Source organism: Lithobates pipiens, unplaced genomic scaffold, assembly GCF_037356315.1.
Source record: "Lithobates pipiens isolate NorthernLeopardFrog02 unplaced genomic scaffold, aLitPip1_a1.2 Scaffold_22, whole genome shotgun sequence".
Taxonomy (NCBI): Eukaryota; Metazoa; Chordata; class Amphibia; order Anura; family Ranidae; genus Lithobates; species Lithobates pipiens.
The window spans coordinates 171765639-171792513 of record NW_027507784.1 but is presented as its reverse complement, the minus strand read 5'-3'; the positions used below and the strand labels follow the sequence as shown (position 1 = coordinate 171792513).

Below are 26875 nucleotides of genomic sequence, written 5' to 3'. Positions count from 1 at the left end.
AAAGCCACCGGAATACCGTTAAAGTCTATGAGACATTAGCATAAAAAATCAAGTGTTAATTTTAATGGCTTATATGCAAGTTATTGTCATAAAAAGTATTTGGGGACCTGGGTCCTGCCCCAGGGGACATGTATCAATGCAAAAAAAAGGTTTTAAAATCGTCCATTTTTCGGGAGCAGTGATTTTAATAATGCTTAAAGTGAAACAATAAAAGTGAAATATTCTTTTAAATTTTGTACCTGGGGGGTGTCTATAGTATGCCTGTAAAGTGGCACATTTTTCCTGTGTTTAGAACAGTCCCTGCACAAAATGACATTTCTAAAGTAAAAAAGTCATGTAAAACTACTCGCGGCTATAATGAATTGTCGGTCCCAGCAATACAGATAAAAGTCATTGAAAAAAACAGCATGGGATTCCCCCAGTCCATTACCAGGCCCTTTGGGACTGGTATGAATATTAAGGGGAACCCCGTGCCAAAATAAAAAAAACTAATGACGTGGTATAGGTTTTAAGGGGAACCCCGTGACAAAATGTAAAAAAATGGTGTGGGGGTCCTCCCAAAAATCCATACCAGACCCTTAGCTGAGCACACAACCTGGCAGGCTGCAGAAAAGAGGGGGGATGAGAGAACGCCCCCCTCCTGAACTGTACCAGGCCACATGCCCACAACATGGGGAGGGTGCTCTGGGGTAGCCCCCCAAAGCACCTTGTCCCCATGTTGATGGGGATAAGGGCCTCATCCCCACAACCCTTGCCCTGTGGTTGTGGGGGTCTGTGGGCGGGGGCTTATTGGAATCTGGGGACCCCCAGATCCTGGCCTCCCCCTTTGTGAAATGGTAATGGGGTACAAATTTACCCCTACCATTTCACTAAAAAAGTGTCAAAATGGTACAAATGACAAGTCACGGCTTGGGACAAGTCCTTTATTAAAAAATAAAAATGTCTCATGAAGTCCATTCATCTTCTTCTCTTGCTCCTCCGATGGACCAAAAAAAACAAAAAAAAACAAAGCCGCGACCAACCCGCCTCAATGGGAGGCACCCACTGTATGACGCTTCAGCTCTGATGACAGTTCTTTTATAACTGAGGGCAGGGCCACACTGTGACGTTCCTGGGTGAACCTGCCCCCCTCTGACACACTGGGACTTCCTCATGGCTTTCCCGGCGTCTACACCCTCCCTATGTTGAGGACATGTGGCCTGGTATGGTTCAGGAGGGTGGGCGCTCTCTCGTTCCCCCTCTTTTCCTGCGGCCTGTCAGGTTGCGGGCTTGGCTAAGGGTCTGGTATGGATTTTTGGGGGGACCCCCACGCCATTTTCTTTTATATTTTGGCACAGGGTTCCCCTTAATATTCATACCAGACCCAAAGGGCCTGGTAATGGACTGGGGGAATTCCATGCCATTTTTTTCAATGACTTTTATCTGTATTCCTGGGACCGACAATTCATTATAGGCACGAGTACTTTTAAATGACTTTTTTTCCTTTAGAAATGTCATTTTGTGCAGGGACTGTTCTAAACAGGGGAAAAATGTGCCACTTTACAGGCATACTATAAGCACCCCCAGGTACGAAATTTAAAGTGGAGGACCACCCAAAAAAAAAAAGCATCAATATTCTTCAAAAAATATAAAAAACATTTTTTTTTTACCTGTCCAGAAATCCCTGTTGCTAGGCAGTCTTCCTAATCTGCCTTCTTCCTGCTCCTCGGTGATCTTCGGTCTTCTCTTCCTCCGCGCTGTCTTCTGGGTAATGGGGCGCGCTGTGTTCTGGGAACTGTGTGTTCCCTAACACAGCGCGTCCCATTCACAAAGCGCTGCGCGACTCAGGCATGTGCAGTAGGAAACGGGCAGTGAAGCCGCAAGGCTCCACTGCCTGTTTCCCTTAGTTTGAATGGCAGCGCTGTGACCCGAGAGCCAAGGGACATGTCAGCCTCGGCGGCCGACATCGCGGGCGCCCTGGAAAGGTAAGTCTCCATATTAAAAGTCAGCAGCTACTTTTGTTTCAGCTGCTGACTTTTACATTTTTTTTTTTTAGGGCTGAAACACCGCTTTAAAAGAATATTTCACTTGTATTGTTTCACTCAAGCATGATTAAAACGTCCTTTTTTTAAACTTTCTTTTGCATTGATACATGTCGCCTGGGGCAGGACCCATGTCCCCAAACACTGTTTATCACAATAACTTGCATATAAGCCTCTAAAATGAGCACTTTTGATTATTCATGTTCGTGTCCCATAGACTTTAACTGTTCGTGTGTTCTGCTGAATTTTTTGCCTGTTCGGTATGTTCTGGTGTGAACCGAATGGGGGGGGGGGTTGTTCAGCCCATCCCTAGTTATAACATAATAATATGTCATTTAGCTTGATTAAAACAGTACATTTGCAGATTCTCATTCTCCCTCTTAACTGTGTGAGAAAAACCTTGTAACCTTGTTTTTCCTTATAGTTAAGAGGGCTGGAAGGGAGTATGTGTCTTTCAGACACATGCCCCTTTCTATGACACTGCAGTGAGAGAATAGCCTTCACTGCATCATTTTTATTGGACAGATTGGATTAATAGTGCTTTACCATTTGGCCCAAGGCTCCAAATTGTCCATTGAGCTCAGTGCCTCTGACAAGAAGTGAGGAGAGGCGCTGTGAGCTCATCCTCTCAGTCTACAGCAAACAGAGTATGCCAGCTTGTATTTAAACTGGCCACTCTGTATGTAGCTTCTGACAGGCTGCGCAAGGAGCGTCCTATCTCTGGAACCATAAGTGGCAGGAGCCCAAGTGACCAGTGGTGGGCTAGGACTTCAGCTACCTACCTCCCAAATTTGGGGCCTCTGTAACCCCAGGTCACCAAGCTATAACCCTCGAAGCTCGATCGTTTTTTTAGTTTGTTTTAATTATTTTTTATTCATTTTTTTATGTTCATGGCTCTTCCTCCCCTGCCTCCCCTGGCTGCACATCCCTGGTATACAAACTAATTTTCCAAGAAATTACTGCCAAACACCTCTTAACAGTGAAGTCTCAAAATGTTTAAATTGATTGTAAAGGATCTTTTTTTTTTTAAAATAACAAACATGTTATACTTACCTGCTCTGTGCAATGGTTTTGCACAGAGCAGCCCCAATCCTCCTCTTCTGGGGCCCTCCGCCGGTGCTCTTCGCTCCTCCATCCTTCCAAGTACACCCCTAGATTGCTAGATTGCTCGGGTGGAGCACTGTTGGTTTGAAGCATTGGATTATTTTTAATTATTTTAGGTCCACTATTTCACTGTTCAGTTAGTGCCCTTTTATATATATTTTTCATGATTTATTAGTACACACTAATTTAGGAGCAGCACTGGCATATTGAATTGTATTAGTTGGCGTCCTATCCCCTATTTTATGTATACAAGGCACACTAAATTGTTACAGTCTCCCAGAGTCAGAAAACAGTCCAGTACTTTGTTTTGTTATTTTATTGAGGGATTAGAACTTGGATGGGGATAGGGGTAATATGGGATGCCCACTTTACTTTAAACAACTTCAGGCACAACTTCTCCTATATACAGTCTATATACACTCCTCACTTCCTCCAGCACATTTGCTTGCAGAAAAAGTCAGCTGGGACACTTTTAGTGAATCTGACCAGACACTCAACCCAATGAAAGCAATCACCCTTTACAGGCAGGCACCCCAGGCCACTTGGTTGTGTAGCTAATTCCGGTATACAGCTTATATTCCTCATGTGGCTACTGATCCCAGCACCACTCTTCAGGCACCGCCAGCCCACCTCACTGTAGCTTCCCCTTTCACTAGCCCTTCTGGCTACTTCTTCACAGTCTGAGATGACGCTCTCTCTCTCCAGCCCTTCCAGACTGATCACTCACCAGCCCACCCGGCTGACTTCTCAGGAGACCACCTGGACGTGCTGACCTGCTTCCTCTGTCCTCTCCATCTCCTTCCTCTCCATGCCTCCAGGAAGGATTCCTCTCTGTGTTGTAGTGGGTCCCTCCAGCACCCTCCCTTCAGACTAGGGGGCACCCTCAAGGGCCACGACAGCCTCCTCAGCACTCCGTCTCCATCTTCCACCCGACTCATGACTATTTATGAAGGGCCCTGACAACCCTTTTGTTGGGAATTGGCTAGGGCCCTCATAAATATGCCAAGCAGCTCCTCCTAGCTTCTGCCCTCTACATCTGGAAGCTTCTCTAAGGTTCCAGAAGGCAGGGGGAGGCACCAGAAAATAAGTCATCCAGCCTCCCTGAGTCACTCAACCCTGGCTCAGATTCACAGCCCAGGCATGACTCAGCCAAGTCCATTAACCTACACTAACAGCTGAACTTATTTGCATCTAGCACACTAGATAGTGCTACAAAATTAAGTCAGTCAACAAATACATTAAATAAACACGTATAACAATCTATGCTCAGTTTTGTAGCTAGTGCTGAGCAAGGTAACAATTTTTGGACCCCAGATCTGCACAGCAAGGGCACTTATCTTTAAATACCTTCCATAGAATAGCAGATTTTCTGATATTTTATAACAAAAAAGTTTACAGCTGTGTACACATTTGTATTTATAGAGTTATGGAACTCACCCAGTACTGGGAAACATGAATTGTTGTTTTTTGTTTTTTTTTCTGTTTACACCTTGTATGTGTTTGCCATACAAAAGCCACTATAGATCCTATAAAGATGATGCAATTTAAAATTTTGTTGGCCCCTCTGTTATTTTGATATCTTGTGACTGAGTTTTTCTTTACAGGACCCCTGACCAAGTTTCTGATTGGGAACTGAAGACAGGTACACAAAGTCCAGATTTTATATTTGGAGCAGCATGCTCTGAAGTGGAGTTAGATTGCCGTACAGGAGACCACAAGGTAAAAATCTTTGCACCCTGTTCACACCTTCTTTTGGGGCAAAGTCACTCGTTTTGGCCCCAATAAACTTGAATGGGAGTGCATGAAAACGTGTTTTGCCTATTTTCTTGCCTGGTCACTAGCATTCTATTGGTTTAAAATTTTAAATAAAAAAAGAAAAAATGCTCAAGCCTGAAAGGCATACAAAAATGCTCAAAAGCAACAAAACAAACTCTCAAACACCTGAAAAATTATCAAAGATGCTTAGCTGAGGTGTGAATGAGGCCTTAATGGTGCTTGGGGCTTTTATTTGTCTTTCACTGAAGTATGAGTACTAGGTATGAGTGGGAAAAACTTGATTTTTGGCACAAAAACAATGGTTATGTCTGCATGGAACTTTCTTCTTTTTTTACGCCACTTGCATGCCCCCCAACATGGCACTGGTGCATATCTCTACAAAAGTTGCACTTACCAGAGGTTTTTAAATAATTATAATTTATATATATATATATGTGTGTGTGTGTGTGTGTGTGTGTGTGTGTGTGTGTGTGTGTGTGTGTGTGTGTGTGTGTGTGTATATTCCCCCCAGGGGAACCAAAATAAAAAAAATAAAAAAATGTGTGAGGGTCCCCCTAAATTCCATACCAGGCCCTTTAGGTCTGGTATGGATATTAAGGGGAACCCTGTGCCAAAATTAAAAAAAAAGGAGTGGGGCCCCCCTCCTGAATCATACCAGGCCACATGCCCTCAACATGGGGAGGATGTCCCCATGTTGATGGGGACAAGGACCCGATCCCCACAACCCTCGCCCGGTGGTTGTGGGGGTCTGTGGGTGGGGGGGCTTATTGGAATCTGGAAGCCCCCTTTAACAAGGGGACCCCCAGATCCTACCCCTCCCCCTGTGTGAATTGGTAATGGGGTACAAATGTACCCCTACCATTTCACAAAAAAAGTGTCAAAAGGGTTAAAAAACACAAGAGACGGTTTTTGACAAGTCCTTTATTAATTTCTTATTCCATCTTCTTTCTTCTGGTCTTCCTTCAGTGTTCTTCTTCCTCCATCTACTTCTTCGCCATCTACTTCTCCATCTTCTTCTTCCTCCGCTCTTCTCGCATCCTGTTCCGGCTTCTTCTCCGTTCCATCTGCATGATCCGCCTCAGTGGGAGTCTTCCGCCATGTGACGCTTCTGTTTTTTTGACACTTCTTATATAATGAAGGGCGGGGCCACCCGATGACCCCGCCCCCCTCTGACGCATGGGAAAGCCATAGGGAAGTCCCAGTGCGTCAGAGGGGGTGGGGTCACCGGATGGCACCCCCCTCCATTATATAACAAGTGTCAGAAGAACAGAAGCGTTACACGACGGAAGGCTCCCACAGAGGCGGATCGTGAGGACGGAGTTGAGAAGAAGGCGGAGCAAGATGCGGGACGAGAAGAGCGGATGAAGAAGAAGGTGAAGAAGAAGATGGACGAAGAAGAACACTGAAGGAAGACCAGAAGAAAGAAGATGGAAGAAGAAGCAGAAAGAAGAAATTAATAAAGGACTTGTCAAAAACCATCTCTTGTGTTTTTTAACCCTTTTGATACTTTTTTTTGTGAAATGGTAGGGGTACGTTTGTACCCCATTACCAATTCACACAGGGGGGGACCGGGATCTGGGGTCCCCTTGTTAAAGGGGGCTTCCAGATTCTGATAAGCCCCCCTCCCACAGACCCCTACAACCACCGGGCAAGGGTTGTGGGAATGAGGCCCTTCTCCCAATCAATATGGGGACAATGTGCTTTGCTACCCAAAGCACCCTCCCAATGTTGAGGACATGTGGCCTGGTATGGTTCGGGGGGGGTGCTCTCACCCCCCTCTTTTCCTGCGGCCTGCCAGGTTGCGTGCTTGGATAAGGGTCTGGTATGGATTTTTGGGGGCTCCCCACATCATTTTAAAAAAAAAATTGGTGCAGGGTTCCCCTTAATATCCATACTAAACCTGAAGGGCCTAGTATGGAATTTAGGGGGACCTCCACGCATTTTTTTAAAAAAATTTTGGTTCGGGGTTCCCCGTGGGGAAATTCCCCCCCTTTTTTTTTTACATTTTGGTGCGGGGTTCTCCTTCAAATCCATACCAGACCCTTCGGGTCTGGTATGGATTTTGAGGGGGTCCTCCATGCCATTTTTTTTTTAAATTTTGGCGTGGGGTTCCCATGTGGGGAAATTCCGTGCCGTTTTTATCAATGAACTTTTATGTGTATTGTTGGACCGACAATTCATTATAGCCGCGAGTAGTTTTAAATGACTTTTTTTCCTTTAGAAAATGTAATTTTTCTGTCAGACTGTTCTTAACATGGGAAACATGCGCCCCTTTACAGGCATACTATAGACACCCCCAGGTATGAAATTTAAAGGAACATTACACTTTTATTGTTTCACTTGAAGCATTATTAAAATCACTGCTCCCAGAAAAACTTCAGTTTTAAAAACGTTTTTTGCATTGATACATGCCCCCTAGGGCAGGACCCATGTACCCAAACACTTTTTATGACAATACCATGCATATAAGCCTTTAAAATTAGCACTTTTGATTATTCATGTTTGTGTCCCATAGACTTTAACGGAGTTCGTGGATGCGAACCGAACAGGGGGGTGTTCGGCTCATCCCTGATACACATCAATACTTCCATAATACACATTCTATATGATAAGAGATGTACATTAAGACAGGTAACTTCATGAACCTGGCACAATGCAGCAAGTAGGTTAAGGCAAACACTGCTGCCATAGCACCTCTTCTAATTGAAGCCTTGTGCTTATGTACAAGTGTTACATAACTATATTCTTTGGTGCCTCTACATGTCCATAGCTGACCTCTTAAATTATTATGATTTCTCTACAGAATCTAAGAACTGATGTAGTGATTGATGTTGGATCCACTATGAATGAGGCTGGAGTTGCTGAACAGGTTTGTAAAGAAATAAATATATAGTATATATTTGCTTGCTTTATGTTTTACCACTGCACCTATCTATAATTCTACATGAGGATATGCTATTTTTTTTTTTTAATTATACATTTTACTTTGTCTGTGAAGGTTGTCATTATCCCAGATCATGGTATACCTAGTAACAGCCAGTCACATTCAACTGGAGGTGTTTTGTAATCTTGAAGATTGCTACCTATTCAAGTAGCTTCACTGAAGCATATACTTGGGTGGATGTGAAAACCTGTCACAACATTATAGAACAGGCCCAGTTAAATGGGATCAACTACTACTATTTATACTTGTAGCAAAGTCCCAGGGCCCCTGAAGCCCAATGGTGACCTCCAGAGTTAAGGACAGCTGACATCCTTCAGTGTAGAAGGGGTTACGAGGCCAGTGTGGGTGTAATGCAAGATGAACAGGCGGGCGCCAGACACTTTTTGAATGCAAATAGATTTATTGTCTTTTAAACAGAACTGTGCTAGAGAGAATTAGGGCCAGGACAGCCTTAGGTAGATGCAATGTTAATTGGCAGACTTCTAAAGGTAGACAGCTATACAGGTGAAGGCCTTCAGCCAGACACCCCTTCTGTATAGGTAGGACCGCTGTCTTCCATGGCAACAATCTTGTAGCTGTTACTAACGATAAAAGTATTCAACTTTCTGAAACACAAATAGTTCTTTTTTCCCCACACTCACTCACTGTTGGTCTTCACTCAACGAGCCCCCAGTCTCTCTTACTAGACTTCTGATCCACTAGCCACTGGATCCCCTGAGCTCTTTTACAGTAGCACTTTTATGGTAGCACTCAGTACATACATTTTACTGGATTTATATATTTTCTATTTCAAGTTGTGTCTTTGTTGTGTAAAGTAAACTTCAACTTTGCTTGAGCTAGGCAAAGTGACAGTTTTACTCATCATGTACCAGAAGGTGTTAAAGTACAACTAAAGCTCCTCTGTGAGCAGATCCCCTGCTGATCAGAGCTGAATGGGACAGATGTCACATCTGAGTCCATTCCATTTCTGCGGAGTGGACCCCGCTGAGCTCTATGGGAAACTGTGTATAAATGGACTCCACTGTCTGTTAACATCAGGCTTTCTCCAATACGGTCTGCAAAAACAGACCTGGTCAGCCTGGAGGTAGGCAGGTGTAAACGGACACAAGTATATTTAAATCTGGCAGTAGGCTCCATGGACCTTCCAGTCGAGTTTGCCTGAAAAAGTGACAGGGGGGCCCGATTGGAAAGTACGTGTGAAAAGGGCCTAAGGCTTATGGTATCATTGCTAAAGAAATGTTGTAACATGTCAGAATTGTGTAATTACAAAAGATCTGATATACTGTATGTGGATCACCTTGAAAAATCTGCAAAAAACATCTAAGGCTGCTTTCACACTGGGGCGGTATTCAGGCGTTACAGCGCTAAAAATAGCGCCTGTGTAGCGCCTGAAAAAAACCGGCCCCTTTCACTCCAGTGTGAAAGCCGGAGGGCTTTCACACTGGGGCGGTGCGCTGGCAGGACAGTGAAAAAAGTCCTGCTAGCCGCATCATCTTTGGAGCGGTGAAGGAGCGGTGTATTCACCGCTCCTAAACCGCTCCTACCCATTGAAATCAATGGGACAGCGCGGCAATACCGCCGGCAAAGCGCCGCTGCAGCGGTGCTTTGCGGGCGGTTTAACCCTTTTTCGGCCGCTAGCGGGGGTTAAAACCACCCCGCTAGCGCCCGCAGACCGCCGCTAAAACGACGGTAAAGCGCCGCTAAAAATAGCGGCCCTTTACCGCCGACGCCCGCACCGCCCCAGTGTGAAAGCAGCCTAAGGGTTGTGATCCATGCTCCCTCCCCCCTCAGCTAAACTGAATAGTGATTGGTGTTATCCACTAGTTTCTCTCACTCTCCAGGAAGCCTGCCCAAACTATATTTTTCATGACTCTTCATCAATCTGCACTTGCTTAGAATTGGGTGTGCCAGTAGAAGAATCAGTTAGTGGTGTTGAGGTATAGTTTAGGCCAAAGGTCAGGATCAGTGTATTTTAGGTACCACTACAGGTATAAACAACAAATAATCTACAAACATATGGTATTGCTGCTATTGAGAAGAAGCATACAGCCAAATATTTTTTTTTACTCTTTTATACCAGCATTCCTTAGATAATATATAAAAAAAACAGGAAGTATTCATTACCATTTACCACCAAATGAAAGCCCAATTATCCTGAAAGCAAGTTATAATTCACCTGGTTACACAAAGCAGGTGCACTGATATGTACAGTTATATACTAACACATGTCAAAGTTGCAAAAACTGTGTTCAGGTGTTAGGATTTGTTTTACCCTTGTCATGAAGGGGTTAAAGGATTTTTGCATTTTTTAATGCTGACCTTAAATCATTGCTAAGATTACTGTACCCTGCCAAACAGAATTAAAAAAAAAAAATGTTTTTGCTATTTGTAAATGTTTTCCAGGACAGTGTCCAGGCCCTCCTGCCATTTGTTTGACAATACCTCGTCCATTAGATAGATCAGTGGTCATCAACCCTGTCCTCAGGACCCACTAACAGGCCAGGTTTGCAAGATAACTGAAATACATCACAGGTGATATAATTTGCTGCTCAGTGATTGCAGTATTCTAGTCTGCATCTCCCCAAGGAAATACATAAAACCTGGCCTGTTAGCAGGCCCTGAGGACAGGGTTGATGACCACTGCATTAGATTAGAAAATAGAAATCACTGTTTTTTAACATTTGGCTCCCAGTGACTTCAATAATGTTTGGATTTGGTATCTGAACTTTGGTAATGTTTGCGGAACCTTTGCTGAACGAAGGTCAGTTCAGCTCATCCTTGCCACTTGGGCACCAAGCACAAACTGTCGGGTTAGTGTCTTGTGTTATTGTACCCCTGAAGCACAAGGTTATTGAGTTGCAGGAGTGCATTGAGCTGATGTCAGTGCAGGTAAGGGGTTGTAAAGGTAAAAGTTTTTTTTAGAATGCATTAAGGTGAAAAAACATCTGACAGTGCCGCCCCCCCCCCCCAGCCCCCCCGTTTTACTTACTTGACCCCTCGAAGGTCCTGCGCTTGCCTCCGATATCCTATTCGCCGCTCAGCCTGGCCGCTGATTGGCTAGAGTGGATGGATTGAAAGCAGCGCAGCCATTGGCTCGTGCTGCTGTCAATCACATCCAATGACGTGGCGCGATGGGGGGCGGGGCCGAGTGATACAGTGAGCGATTATAGCCGCCGGCTGTATCACGGGAGCGTGCCCGCAAGTGCTTCTCACCATGCGAGGGAGCTCGCATGAACGTGAGAAGTACTTGTGGGGGGAAGCCGAGACAGCCGTCGAGGGACCCCAGAAGAACAAGTTCGGGACCACTCTGTGCAAAACGAGCCGCACAGAGGAGGTAAGTATAACATGTTTGTTATTTATAAAAATAAATAAAAAATCCCTTTACAACCACTTTAACTCTTTCTGGTGCATGTGGTCAAGTGAAGCAGTTACATTGCCTAGTATTGAAAAGTTCAGGATCATTTTAGGAAGATCATTTATTTTATACAATATGTTTATGTAAACAAGATGGTGATATCTTTTACTAAATATCCCTTTTCATCTTCCTCTAAGACTACTTGTTATGGCTCCATGTGGTGACGGTATGAACAAACTCAATGCAAAGCTATGGGTGATTATTAGAACAGGATTGACTTGTAGGACATGTACATACCATATATACATGTAATCTACAGCTTGCCTTCAGTCAGCTCTGTTACTTGCCAATGGCCATTACTGGGCCTCACAGCCTGGAGCATATATGAGGCTTATTAACTTCAAACAAGACTGTTCAAGCCAGATCCTATTTTCTATTGCACATGTACTATAAATTCAACCCAGTTCAGTTTATTCTCTGTGATTCTATATTAATAATTAATATGGTTTGTTAATGTTAACTGGATATCATCCATTATATTTAAAGTATTCAGACCAGGCATATTTCTTGAGATTATTTAACAAAAAGAGAAGCCCTCTATTTAATTAATGGCAGCAGATGTCTTTTTTAGACTTAATTTTGTTAGTTGATCCAGGGAATATCCGATTGCCTCCTGGGGGATCAAGAAGGAATTTTTCCCCCGCTGGAGCAAATTGGATTATGCTTTATTGTTTGTTTTTTGCCTCCCTCTGGATCAACTGTGGGTAAAGGATTGTATATATACTGTATATAGGATTGTGTGTATATATATATATATATATATATATATATATATTTTATTATTATTATCATTATTATATTCCATCTATTTGTTGAACTAGATGGACTTGTGTCTTTTTACAGCCAGACTAACTATGTAACTACGTACTGGCAGCAGCTGATTTTTTTAGACTTAAGCATAAAACATAATTTTGCTAATATGCAAGTGAGTGTATCACTGTCTCAATTTAGTACATAGTCAGCATATAATCCAAACACATTACAGCATGTACACAGTTGATTGTTGAAGTGCAGTCAACATAGTGATATAACCAAAGGCATAAGGTACACTTATTTTAATTATCAGTCCCTTTATTGCCCAATTTCAATTCAAATGTTTTGCTTAGTTATGGATAGTTTAGTCAAGGGTCACTGCTTCTTTTCTGTTTCCGCAGTGGAGAAATTTCCCCTAACATCCTGTCAGGACAGGAAGTGATGCAAAACTTCTCCAGTGAGGATGCAGACAAAAAAGAAGATACATTTTTAATAGGGTAAAGAAGGGTTATAACTTATGACAATGGTTTTTTTTTTGTCTTTGTCTCACTGTCTTAGTGTAGACAGCATTTCCCATTTCTTGTTTGGCCATTACAGTGAGTAAAAAAAACACCTTAATGGGATCACAGACAACAATAAAAAAACAACAGATTTCAACTCTTTCCTACTCGATACAAAAGTAAAAGAAAACATTCTGGAGTTAGGCTTTAAATCAGCCATACTATTTTATCACTGGCAACAACTGATATTTATAGCTGCAATGTAGATTGCATGCATCACAAATTTCCAAAAGGGCAGAAAGGCACATCTTATAGCACAAAATAGGTAGGCGCACACACGCTGCCACACCTTTATGTGAACAGTGAAAAATTAATAGATAAAATAAATAAATATAAAATAACAATTCTTTAAACCCACAAGTCTTTTTTCTTCTTTGATATTTTTCTCTAAATTGGCTATTTAAAATATCAAATACAATACTGCAGAGGTTGGATGAAAGGTTTATTGCAGTATAACACTTTTGGCAGTTAATAGTAGTAATACAAACATCAGATGAAAAAGGACAAGATGGAGGGGAGAGAGGGGCAGAGAGATTTGCTTTAAAACAGGCACGGTCCCTCCAAATCAGAGACAGTGCGTAGTTGTGATGGGATAGCATTCAGTTTTTTATTTGTTAATATATGCGTACATATTGGCAAATATTAGTGAATGTGTTAAACAATATGTGAACCCTCACCTTGTTAAACACTTGTGTATAGATATAAAAGTAAAAAAAATATTTATAATTTTTGTATAAGAGATCACATAATCTCGGTTCACAGCTGCATAAGTAGCTCAGAGAGCTAGGGGAAGAGAGGACTTCCCCATGAATGGTAGTGCAGGGGAGGCTGATCATTTGAGGAGAGCAGGCTGAGTTCCCAGTAAAGCCAAAAAACTGACCACACTGTGCTCTCATGCCTAGCGTGGTCAGTTTTTATTAAGAAAGCAGAGGGCCTGGCAGGAACACCAGGTAATTCACACAAAGAAAGCAATACAAAGAGAACAGAATTCCTTTTCTTTTATACAAGTAGATGTTACAGACAAATATCAAGAATATGAAATGTTGGGATAACATTCTTTAATGGGTAGACAGTCAGCAAAAAGTCTAACTTACATGCATGAAAATACAACAATGTATAAGTGGTAAGGTTGCCATAGATAGATCGAAATGTATCCAGTTCAGCAGGGATAGGACGAATTTCCATCCATGTGTGCCCATTGCAGTTAAATACAAGGCGATGTACTTATCGACTTCTGTTCAACAACTCTTTTGGATAAAAGCCACTTGATCAGCAGCTGTAGCCAATGGCTGCAGCACTGATCTGTGTATTTTGACAGTGGGGGAGTTTCTCTGCTGTCAGAATACAATAGTGCAGCAGGGAGGATTCCCTCATCCACTTCAAATGTGTGGATGGTGGAAGCAGTTTTTTTTTCAGCCTGCTGGTTGAATGAAAAAACCGAACCATGTATGGCTAAAGTGTGGTACTTTCTCCTCTCCTTACTTCTGCTGTGGGATGCCAGTTCTCCAGCGCTTGCTTTCACTGAAGAATGTAGAAATGTTTGAGGGGTGTTTGTAAAGACATACCATCCCTTATGTCACATTTACATGCAGTAGACATATTAAACTGTTCAGAAGAAGATCTAATAACTGCTTTTATATCTGATATTTTATAGGTCAAAAATGCAATAAACCGAGGACTTGGAATTTACATAAATGATGATTTGACGTATGGGATGCCATCATCTCCTAATAATGGAGAACAGTCCAACCAAGCGGCTGTGAGCAGTAAATATATGCCTGAACAGCTCAACGTCTCTCTGCTACCATCATCTCCCAACCCAAATGTGAAATGTTCTCCTAAGGCAAGTTGAAATTAAGGAAATCAAAGAGAATATGTTACAAAAAAAAAAAATACAAAGGCAGAGAACCTTTCGATGAAGGATGCCATTCATGAGCTGAACGCTATTTCCAGTCAAAGATGTAATTTGTGGTGAAGATGAATAGGTTCAGCTTGGCTGCCCAGAAACTCAAATTCAACCCAGGAATAAGAAATTGGAAGCTTCTTTTGAAGGCTTCTCATCTGGGGAGTTTTCTTTGTAATGAATTACATTTATTCTGGTTATACAAAATATAGTAAAAAAAACAACCTATTTTGATTACTTTGAATTATAAAAACGTTGGACTGACATAGGATATTGATAGGGATGAGCTTGATGTTTGGGTTGAACATCAGGGCGAACATTATGGGGCCGTCGCGGAAACTTTGAGCGCCACGGAACACCCTATGTGCATGCTTTGGCCAATCACAGCGTGCTCTGCTAAGAGAGCCATAATGGGCCAAAGGCAGGGTGACTTTGCCAATTATGGCTCAGGGGGACTAAGTCCACGCCGTACACACTATATAAGGCTTCTTACACAGTGCCCGTGTGTAGTTTTGTTGACGTGGACAGAGAGATAGCTTGATTTAGATTAAGCAGGCAGGTGATTTGAGATTTCAGTTTCTAATACAGTACAGGTGGTGTACACAGTATCTAATACAGTGTGTACAGTTTCTACTACACTTCTGGTGGTGTACACAATAAAGTGCAGCCGTAGTACAGTTCCTACTACTTTTCTGGTGATGTACACAGTATCTAATACAGTGTGTACAGTTTCTACTACACCTCTGGTGGTTTACACAATACAATGCAGACAGTGTACACAGTACCTAGTACAGTGTGTACAGTTTCTACTACACTTTTGGTGGTGTACACAGTACACAATACAGTGCAGCCGTAGTACAGTTTCTAATACAGTGCAGGCGGTGTACACAGTATCTAATACAGTGTGTACAGTTTCTACTACACCTCTGGTGGTTTACACAATACAATGCAGGCAGTGTACACAGTATCTAGTACAGTGTGTACAGTTTCTAATACACTTTTGGTGGCGTACACAGTACACAATACAGTGCAGACGTAGTACAGTTTCTAATACAGTGCAGGCGGTGTACACAGTATCTAATACAGTGTGTACAGTTTCTACTACTCTTCTGGTGGTGTACACAGTATACAGTACAATGCAGCTGTTTTACATTTGCTAATACAGTGCAGGCAGTGTACACAGTATCTAATACAGTGTAGTATAGTGTTGCAAAACAAAAAATACATCAAGGAGAGGCAGATGCTCACAGGCCAATAAAAGAGGTCATGCAGCCTCTGTGTCTACAGAAAAAAAGGACAAGCGTGCCCCACAGCCACCTGCAGAGGATGCGCCATGTCCACAACCACCACTGTGGTTGTGGACATGGCGCATCCTCTGCAGGTGGCTGTGGGGCACGCTTGTCCTTTTTTTCTGCTGCTGGCCATGTTATTGAGCCAGAACATGCAGAAGAATTGGTGGAGTGAATAACAAAGCCGTCTTCATCTTCCTCATCCTCTGTCACCCAGGCTCAGAGTAGTTTGCCTTCTAACGCAGCTGCCAAAGTGGCCTATTCCACCGGCTCCTTGTCCACAGTTACTCCTCCCGTAGCCCCACCACCATGTACAGAGGAGTTCCCATAATTATTCGACCACAGTGTCGGGTACATGCTGCTGGAGGATGTGCAGTGTTTTGAAGGCTCCAATGTTGGTTTCCAGGTTGAGGAAGGGAGTAATGTGAGCCTAGAAAGAGAGGGTGCCAGAGAAGGAAAAGAAACTGGCAGTCATGTTCCCCCAGCTGCAGCATACTGTCAAGTTTGCTCCAGTGAGAGGAAGGTGGGGATGATGAGGTCACTGGCTGTACCTGGGTGCCTGAGAGAAGAGAGGAGGAGGCACAACTCCAATGAGGCAGGATGTTCTCTAGGGGGCAGCTTAAGGGCAGGCACCCTTTTGCACTACTGACTCCCTGCTGACTTTTAAAAAGTTCCTTGATGTGGGCCTTTTGACACGTGTGCAGCAAATCGCACCGTTGCTGTTTGCAACCTATGGCTGAAGCAAATCAAACATGGCCAGAATAACAGCCACCTGGGCACCACATGCTTTACCAGACATATGATGACCTGCCATGCAGTCCATTGCCAATAGCATTTGAAAAAACCCACATCAAAGAAAAAGGAGGACTTCTCCTTGCTCCTCATTTGGGATATGGGATCTCCAACCCTACAGTCCTCTCAAAAACCTGCACTGAGAGAAATGAAGATCTAGCAATAGGTGTCCCAAGTACTTGCAGACAATCTGCTAGCAGTACACCACCATCTGATTTTAGCAGGCAAATTTCCCTACCCCAGTTGCTGAACTGTAAAAAGAAATTCGGTCCCAGCCATCCACATGCTCAGCATCTAAATACTAGCTTGGCCAAATTGCTAGCACTGCAACTGATGCCTTTTCAGCTGGTAGACTCTGCCCCCTTTTGTGCTGTACCTCAGTGGCAGGTTCCAAAACACCATTTCTTTTCATGGAAGGCCATTCCTGCTCTCTGCCAGCATGTGGAAGGCAATGTTTTGGTTCATATTACTGCTGACTCATGGTCCAGCAGTCATGGGCAGGGACATTACCTTTCCTTCACGGCGCACTGGGTAACTCTGCTGGCAGCTGGGAAGGATGTAGGACAGGGTTCAGTGTTGTTGGAGCTTGTTCCATTAAGAATTGATGGCACCCCTGCACGTCTCCTAAAGAACAGAATGTTTCTATGTGGGTCAGGAATGTGCGTGATTTTGGGCACGTTCCTGGTCAGCACATATATAAACCTAGCCTTAGTTATCATCTCTGTGCTGCCCACTTTAGACTATTGGGATATTTTTTTAAATACCCTTTTGTCCCTCTATCCAATTGCATTCTCCAACACATACTCAAGTATGACTGAAGAGTTTGAGAAGCATGGGAAAGGTATTTTGGTGGTCCCAATATCACTGGCATATCAGTTGTGTCTCTGCTAATCAATTCATTTTACTACTAAATGTAAACAGAAGATATATCCAGCAGTTGAACCTTTGCTCCATTTAAAAGCTTTAAATACAAAAGACTAACTCAAGCACAGGTTCTAAAAGTTGACTGCTATTATTAACTCTATTAAAGCCTCTTCTCTAGCACTCTGTGATTTAGTTTCACTTTTTTTACTGGTTCTGCCTTTCCCTGACTTTATGGCTAAGGCATGTGAAATGCATTCCAGCCAGTAAGGACATTTTGCTTTAGAAATGGATAAGACTGTTGGTGGAGGTTAGTCATCAAATTATACCATAGTAATGAAGTAAAACTAAATCAGAGCCGGGCGCAGATTTTTTTTTCTCGCTAATAAAATCGATTGCAGCATCTTGAAGTTTTTGCGTTTAGGCAGGACCTTTGCTCTTAGTATGCTAAAATAAAGTATGTGTATTTTACTACTTACTACAAACAAGAAGTCACATCTAATGTGTCAATTAGGTCCAATATGTTAGCAAGCATACAGCAGAAGGCCAAAACTCCTTGCTCAAAGCCTGAATAAGAAGACTGTGATAAATCGCAGTGATAAGACAGCAATATAGCCCCATTTCAGCCACATAGCAATGTGCAAGGACAGTAAACCATAATAAGTATAAAATGTCAAACTTCACTGTGTAGCGCTGGCTCCTGAAGAGCACGCGCTATGTGTTTTTGAAATTTAACATTACACCTAAACTGCAGTTTGGTTTGGGTATAATCACTCCAAATTTTGACCTCCGCATCAGTCTGACTAGACTATATGGTGTTCAGCCTGGCCATAGGGGGCGCTGTCTCTTTTGGCAGGCATGGAAACAGTCTGGTTGGGTGCTTTACGATTACTTTCTCTCAGAGTAACCCCAGTGGGAGTGTCACTCTTGCTGTGCTTTCTGGGAGAGGGTACTTAAGATGCGGATGTCCCGTCTTTTGGGGTTCCGGTCCAGAAGTATGCTTTGACTCCATGGTCCTGGTCCTCCTGACCAGCCCCCAGGACGCCAATGGCCTGGGGTGCGGATCCACCTGACTTTATGTCTCTGGGCTGGCTAGCCCGAGGCAAGAAAACTAAAGCAAGGATTCGGAGGTGGTCCGGTGCCGTCTCAGGTTGTGGAGAGGCCCAGTAACTTTGTAGTTATCCAGGGGAGGACTCTTCAGAAGAAGACCACGCAAGGGTTGGCTTCTTAGCAAGAGCCTGGTAAAGCTGAAGGACCTAAGTGAATCCAATCTCATGCGGTATTGCCTGACCGGCTGCAAGATACTGGTAACACACAAGTGTTCTATAAGTTTTCTAGTTTCCTGTACATGTTCTACAACAAAGCCTGTGGCAGAGACTTCTTCCTGACTCAAGCACCCTGTTGGCTGCTAGGCCTGGTGAGAGAAGGACTATCCAACTAGGGTGAAGATCCAGCTGTGAATGGCTATTCTCTGGATTTTATTCAAAGTAAGAAAGTTCTTTTATTACTGACTTTGACACTCATGCCGCGTACACACGAGCGAATCGTCCGGCGTACTTAGTCCAGCAAACAATCCGGCGGATAGTCCGGCGGACTTTCTGCAGAACGGACTTGGCCACACACGGACACACAGAAAGTACGGCGTTTGCTAGCGCGATGATGTACAGCGCGTTCGACGGGACTAGAAAAAGGAAGTTCAATGGCCAGTAGCCAATGGCTTCCTTTTTCGTACTTGCTTCTGAGCATGCGTCATTCTTAAGCCCCATACACACTATCAGATTTTCTGCTGATTTTTGTCTTCAGAGTTACCAAAACCATGTAGTGCAAGGGCCAGCCTGATTGCATACAAATTGAAACATCTAAGGTTTGACCTCATATTATATGGTTTTGGTAAATCTGAAGGAAAAAATCAACAGAAAATCTGATAGTGTGTATGGGGCTTTAGTCCGCATACTCACAAACGTATTGTCCGCTGAAACCCAAGTCCGGCGGAAAGATTGGAGTGCAAAACTACTTTCTAAGTCCGCCGGACTTTACGCTGGAAAAGTCAGCTGAAGCACACACACGATCGAATTGTCCGCTGAAATGCGTTTCGGCGGACTAAGTACGCCGGACAATTCGCTCGTGTGTACGTGGCATAAGAGTACCTGGACTTTTCACCCAAACCCTCTGATCCTATACTGAGAGATTGTTGTTTAACTAAGTTTTTTGCAAATAAAAATCCCTTTAAGCAGATCAGTCGTCAGTCTATATAGTTTCTGGGCATCTACCATGGGAAACCCCTAGATGCAAATCAAGGTGAAGAAGGTAACGGTAAGCCCATTAAAACCAGCAGCTCCTTCGGGGGTCAGTGCTACAACTGTTCTGTATCCTCTAAAAACCTATTGAATTAAACACATCCTGCTGTATAAGTCTGCAATAAAACCATACAATAAACTACTGTATGGGTTGCTAAGTGTGATATAATGAACCTATTTTGTTGTGTTGTGTGTGTGTGTTACAAATTTTACTTAACTCAGTCTTGTGTTTTTGTTTAGGCTCTAGAAGATCTGTCACTTTTTCTTGGCTCGTCTGTGTTCTTCGCCATAAAGGATGCTATACTGGCTGCCCGAAAACACATTGGCCTACCTGGAACTATTTTACTCCCCATCCCTGCCAGGCCTCAACATATCCGGATGGCGTGCGGCAATCACCTTATAGAATCAGAACAGATGGCTAACACGCAAGAATCGACTGTTCACACAGCAGAAACTTGATGTCCAATATTAATTCATGAGTAGCAATTAGCATGGAAGGGTTCACTAAGAGACACTTACAAATCAACAGACCTAAAAAGGTGTTGAGGCTGATGGAAAAATATATGAGAAAATACTTCATTACAGGAAGGGTGGGGATTCAGAGATTAATCTTTTGATGGAAATGGGAAAATCTAATGCTGGCAAATTTTGTAAGAAGACTGTAAATTGTAAATGTCACTTGCACAAAATGGTGAAAATGCAGAATAAAACTTTTATGCACGTGGGTGGTGACAGGTGCTTCATTTCCCACTGCTAGCATACTGCCACATGAAAGGTAATGTGCCCTAGTGCAAAAATTAGAATGGTGAACTGCCACGCTTCTTACTTATATGAAAAATAAAGGGTTGGTGTGCTGTACTCTAATTGCATGAATAAATCTGTGCATAAATAAACCATGTGAAAACCTCATCAGTATCCAGGAATCATCCAAAATGATCAACTAAAATAATTCAACAGTGCTAAAACCATGTATGTGAAATCAAAAAAAAAATCATATATGTGCAGTCCATGATTTTTAGAAATGAAGCATGTTGCCAGTGAAAAACATGCATAAACAAGCATTATTAAAAAGTGCATATAAAGTTCATCCAATATTGAGTTGTAAGGTGCTCTGTACTTATGCAAATCTTCAACACCCAGCGTGCAGACTCACCCTCAGGTGTGGACCCCCTGGGCTTATGCTGAGGTGGGTCAACAAAGCTTTAAAATGGATGTATGTCCACTCAATGGCTTGGGAATCCTGTTATGTGCTCCAGGTGATGAAAGGAAAGATGATCACAAAAAGGGACATAGCGCAATTCCATTTATTAAAATTAATCTTAAAAACAAACTGAGTTGTCTTGAATTTCTCTGTGCTGTGTTCCAGCACTAGGAAAGATCTGCCAGCTATATATGTGTACAAGCAGCGCTGCTCCGTGGGTCCTGGAGTCAGCGTGCATTCCAATTAGCGGAAATTACAGCGAAAAATGACCCCTATGTGCCTGACCCTTCATGTTTCACCACATGGACGTCATCAGGAGGCGTAGTCACCTCAGTTATAGCCGCCTTTATACACCCCATCCTGATTCATCATTGGTCCTCTCCCTTATGCCAATAGGTTGTATGTCACTGCTAACATGGTTGACAGATGATTCTACAATTTACATATTTAAAACAATATATAAACAATACTTTCATATAAAATATCCTATGGTAAAAAACCTTATAATAAAAACTGTGTTATTTTGTTTACCAAAGACTATAAGATATGGGAATGGTATGTTAAAGTGGATGTAAACCCTCTCCTATACCCAGAGAAGTGAACAGCCTCAGATGATACACAGGGATGAAACAAATCTCCCTACATAAGTTTTACATGCATATCTGCTGTCTAAAGCCCCATACACACTATCAGATTTTCTGCTGATTTTTGTCTTCAGATATACCAAAACCATGTAGTGCAAGGGCCTGCCTGATTGCATACAAATTGAAACTCCTAAGGTTTGATCTCATATTATATGGTTTTGGTAAATCTGAAGACAAAAGTCAGCAGAAAATCTGATAGTGTGTATGGGGCTTTACCCTTTTCTATATTCTTTAGAATTCTGACATGGTGTTAGAATTTTTACTTCCTCATTCACCAGTAGGAGTGTATTCTTGTCATACACTATATGTGAGCTGATTGAAGGAAATGCGCACACACACACACACACACACACACCCTCCGTATAGGCAGAAGAACGAGGATAATTGCTGTGCTATGACAAGACAAGCTCTCTGCTAATCTATTTATAGCAACCTCCCACAACACAAATTTCAGGCTGCTTTTATCTCGATTGGCGGATAACTTGATGAATTAATTATTCTGATAACAAAGGAATGAAACAGCAGAAAAATAATGGGAATTAGTGCTTTGAAGAGAGATATGTAAACACTGCAGATATATGTGCCCAGGTCAGATTTCATGATTAAGGTTACATCCACTTTAATCCCTTGAGACAGCACCATCTTGCGTTGAGATGGCTAATGGCATGCTGCTCCTAAACACCATTATAACTACCTGTGCCGACTTTGCATTGAGCAAGGAATATATGGGGAAAAGTAAGGTGTATGTGAGTGGGGCTGGAAAACCAAATAGGAGATAAAAATGTGATCATCTTTCCTTTCATGACCTGGAGCACATAAGAGGATTGCCAAGCAATCGGGTGGACATACATCCATTTTAAAGCTTTGTTGACTTACCTCGGCATAAGCCCAGGGGGTCCACACCTGAGGGTGAGTGCACACTCTGGTGGGAGTCTGCACCCTGGGTGTTGAGGATTTGCACAAGCACAGAGCACCTTACAACTCAATGGCACTGGTTCATTTCTAGAAATCATCGACTGCAGATATACCGGTATGTTTTTTTGGATTTCACATACATAGTTTTTGCACTGATTAATTATTTTGGCTGATGATTTTTGTTGATTCCTGAATACTGATGAGGTTTTTACAGGCTTTCTTTATACACAGATTTATTCATGCAATAAATGAGTACAACACACCAGCACTTTATTTTTCATATAAGTAGGAAGCGGCAGTTTCCATTCAAATTTTATCAAATTCTGGAAGAAACCCAAAAAGGGATTTTTTTTTTTTATAGTAATATTCCTAACACACATACACTATTCTCATATTAACAAGGACAATTGACATCTGCAAAAAAAGACTTTTTGCACTTAGTTGGGTACATTTTTAGTAGCTCAGTCAAGCTATTTAAATTGCTATCAATTAATCGCTAAGAGTAGCTACCGTTCATTAAACAGATGGATCAAATTGCTCACTACAGTATGAGCTATTATTACCACTAAATACCATGGGACTTTTACAGTTGTCACACATACAAATGATAATGTGTTAACTAAAATTATTAGCTTATTTGATATGTTAATAAAAATTTGAAAATAATAATATTCCCAGCAGTGTGTTTTATAACATGAAGACGAGTAACATGGTAATATGTACACCTGTATCCTACCCTTACCCACTCCCCTGGGTAGCTATTATATTCTGAGAAAAAGAGATGGTCATTGTAGAATATGCTGATGGTCAGGAAATAGTAGAGGCGTAGTAGCTTCTTTGACACCTTTCCTAGAACCAATTTGCTTCTTCAGAAATATGGGACATATGCGCACTGCCATGCCTAAGCCAATTTCATTCCATGGCAGAGTGCAAGGAGTTAAAAACAGAATGCTTGTAACCAAACTGCCCCTACACCAAGAACAGATTGGTCTCACTCTGACCAAGGGGTTAAGTGATCAGAATTCTTTACCCCCTTAATCACAATAAAACCAGTATGGTCTTTCAGATGAATAATTACTACCCTTAGCAACTCATTGCTAACAATTTTAGTAGCGTGAGTGAACCACTAAAAATTGCCCATGCACTTCCATATTTATTAAGTTGACTAACCTAAAAGAGCCAATTAAGTGTGTCACCAAAACTGTACTACAGCTATTACTATTTAGTTGTCTTTTGCTGTGGCTTAAATGGAAATACACTGTGTTGTTCCCCAGAACGGGAACCAAGCAGGAAGTCTGCTACACACAGGAATTATTGCTCTCATTTCTGAAATTCTTTTACCATAAGATATACGTATAGAGGACAAAAGAAGGGGCAAAAAGCGGGTTGGAAAACACCAACCCCGGTATTTTTAACGGTATCAGATCAACAAGGTATGCAATTGACTATTAATTGCTAAAAATGTTTTTATTATTATTCAATCAACATCCGTCAAAGATGTACAAAACAAACAATATACAATCATAAAAATCACTAGTGAGGCTGGATTAGGTGTAGATCATGTCCAAAATTACCCCACATTGATGCATAAAAACAAAAACGCTACGCTGCGATTATTCAAAATGTTTCGCTCGTAATTCGAGCTTCATCAGGAATTGGTGCAGCAGCAAATCATAGCTAATAGAGTAAGAAAAACTGTTAGGTTGCTCGTCTTCTGTAAGTAACCCCTGGTAGCCTAGGCTAGGATGGAAGAGCGGAGGTCCCTTTCACCGGTGGACAAAACATCACACATACACACGATTGTACGTGAATAATGAATGTGTATATTGAAGCACACACAGCAGTTTTATTTAGTTTGAGCTAAAGGACAGCCCTGTGGTTTAGCCAATCAGGTAATTCATACATACATCGACATTTTTCTTAAACTCATGACATTATCTAAGTCAAAGGTGAAATACAGTCTTCTGATAGTTATTTCGTCATTTCAACATCTGCTGACTGACCATATTCTTGCGTAACCAGTCCTATCTTAGCTTTGTACCTCTTACCGCAGACAGATGCTTCCTAATATGTCAACATCTTGCATCTTAATTCTGAACTTAGTGAAATGCACGCCTAAGCATATTATCTTAGACCTTTAACCTAGTATATCTTTTGGTAACCTTAATAAGTATTCCCTTATAATCCTTCCTTTGATCATTCTGTGATTTACATAATGATCATTCCTTTTCTAATTTAATAGCACAGGCTTCATACTCCGAACCCTTGTGCTCTTGGTTTCTATACCATACCGTTGGATCCTTAACAATGGAAGTGAGTTTCAGATCCTTCGGAGCGACCGTGTTTCCCTTTTTACATAAACATTTGATTATCTTATAACAGGCATATAAAAATAGAATGAAGAGAATCACAGTGACAATTGTCATGGCAGCATTTCGGAGCCAAGATATTAATCCCCCAAAACTAAAACTGCTCGAGAAGGGATCCCAGTTTTTTCCTATGTTCCTTGCCTCTTTCTGTAGTTTATTTACCTCTTCCCTGTGTTGGGCAATAACGTCATAGTAGTCTGGGACTTCGATGCTGGTATTATGAATCCAGGTACAGCACTCATAATCCTCAGTAGTCTCACAGAGGCCAGTAAGGGCTGCACTCATACTTTCTATAGCCAACTCATGTAGTTCTAGTTGCTTCCTAATTGCCCTAGTTTCTAGATTAAGTTTGGTTATGTCATCAGAATTTTCCTCCAGAATCTCATCAATTATGCCAGTGTAATTATTTAATCTTTTCATTAGGTCAATTCCCCACCCTGTCCAGGAAGGGAACCATGCCCAGGCCATATCTTTTTCTAAAAACAATTCTCGTTTATTACGGTGTCTAAGGGGATATCTAGGATGCATGCTGGCTTCAAGGAGGTGACTTCCCTTGTTATCCCCTAATACCCCCATGATAGGAACCAGGGCTGCAAGGTAACACCACCCCTGGGGTTTGGTTGGGATCCAGGGGTGACAGAGTTTGCCGCAGCATATATATATGGTATTTCCTAGAGCTAGGGGTCGTTTATGGAACACGTTCCTAAGAGTATCAGAAAGGCCAGAGAGCACCAGAATTGACATTAATTGGTGTATTGTAGTCTTGGTACTGGAGCTAAGAAAGTCTAAAAAGGTGGCATTTAGGGTGGGATCTGAAGTATGGAAGAAAGAAGGACTGTTAAATGATGTCATTGAAATGTTAAGTTTTGCTTGTTTGCAAACCTCGGCTCCATCTGTGGTGTTTCCCAGTCGGAAACACCAGTCTGGGAAGTGGCTTCTACCTATAATTTGGAAAGTGAGGGTTTTATTTGGAAGGGTCCTAGTAACATTCGTTAGGACGATAGGGGGTGTTCCATTAAGGAGGGGGGTAAAATTCAAGGGGACTGCCATGAGAGGGATTCTAGCTGTACTGGGATGTAGCTTGCTGCAAATCCAGCATTTCTCAAAACCAGATTTTTGAGCATAGCTATATTTGAATTTTAGTAGTAACATCTTGTTAGTCAGTCCCTTAGGTGACTCATTAACGGGTACAATACTTCTACTATGTCTTTGGCCGGGGGTATTATTCATCTTAGGTGGTCCACATATCCCTTTTAATAGACCTAAGTCTTCTGGATGATATATACAGTTGGCTATAAACCATGTGGGCAGGAATACAAATAGTACCAGACTACCCCAAAGGCATACAGCCTTCCCTGACACTGATGGAGAAAGCATCTTTGTTTTTTTAAAGTTCTGATTATTTGTTATCTAAGAGTTCTGTTCTTCTTCTTCGTTTCTCATCCCGGCAGTTGTTGGCTCTGTTTTGTCCTTTTGAGGGGGTGTGGGATCTTCCAGGGAAATTTGTTCTATGCCTCTCTGAACTTCTTGTAGATCTTGTTCTTGGGAGTTGCTGCTCTCTGTCACTGCCAGGGGCTCTGGAGTCGAGGGAAGCTGGGGACACTTTTTAAGACGGCTGGCGTGGATCCAGGTGTTTCCTAGGTCTGTTAACACTGCGGTCCTGGATACCTTTTCCACCTTCCATGGTCCTGAGAAAGCCGGTCCGATACTCTTTCTTTGTGCTAATTGTTTGATCAGCACTTTATCCCCAGGGATGAAGGGATGCGTTGGTTCTGTGGGAAGAGGGAAAAAGGTGACAGAAACTTGTTCGTTCATTTCATGAAACATACTTACCAGGTTTTTCACGTACATTTCCTGTTGGGAATAAATGTCAATATCAATGTCTTGGTCTAATGGGGGTAATTCTATGTTTGCGGGGATTCCCATGAGGACCTCAAAGGGTGATAGTTTTGTTCTTGCATGTGGATCTTCCCCTCTTTTGACCAAAGACCTTCAGGGTCTTTGGTCAATCCTTCCTTTGTCCAAAAATGG

General features: G+C 42.3%; 1 protein-coding gene across 1 annotated transcript in view; it reads left to right on the top strand.

Annotated features, from left to right (window-relative positions):
- Nucleotides 1-20440, top strand: part of LOC143924364 (aldehyde oxidase-like) — a 203685-nt gene extending 183245 nt beyond the window's left edge. The window contains exons 24-27 of the mRNA XM_077448644.1: nt 4730-4844; nt 7705-7770; nt 14228-14416; nt 19956-20440. Coding sequence (XP_077304770.1) covers nt 4730-4844; nt 7705-7770; nt 14228-14416; nt 19956-20174 — 589 coding nt within the window. The 3' untranslated portion in view covers nt 20175-20440. The remainder of the gene's footprint in view (nt 1-4729; nt 4845-7704; nt 7771-14227; nt 14417-19955) is intronic.
- Nucleotides 20441-26875: the final 6435 nt, after the last annotated feature.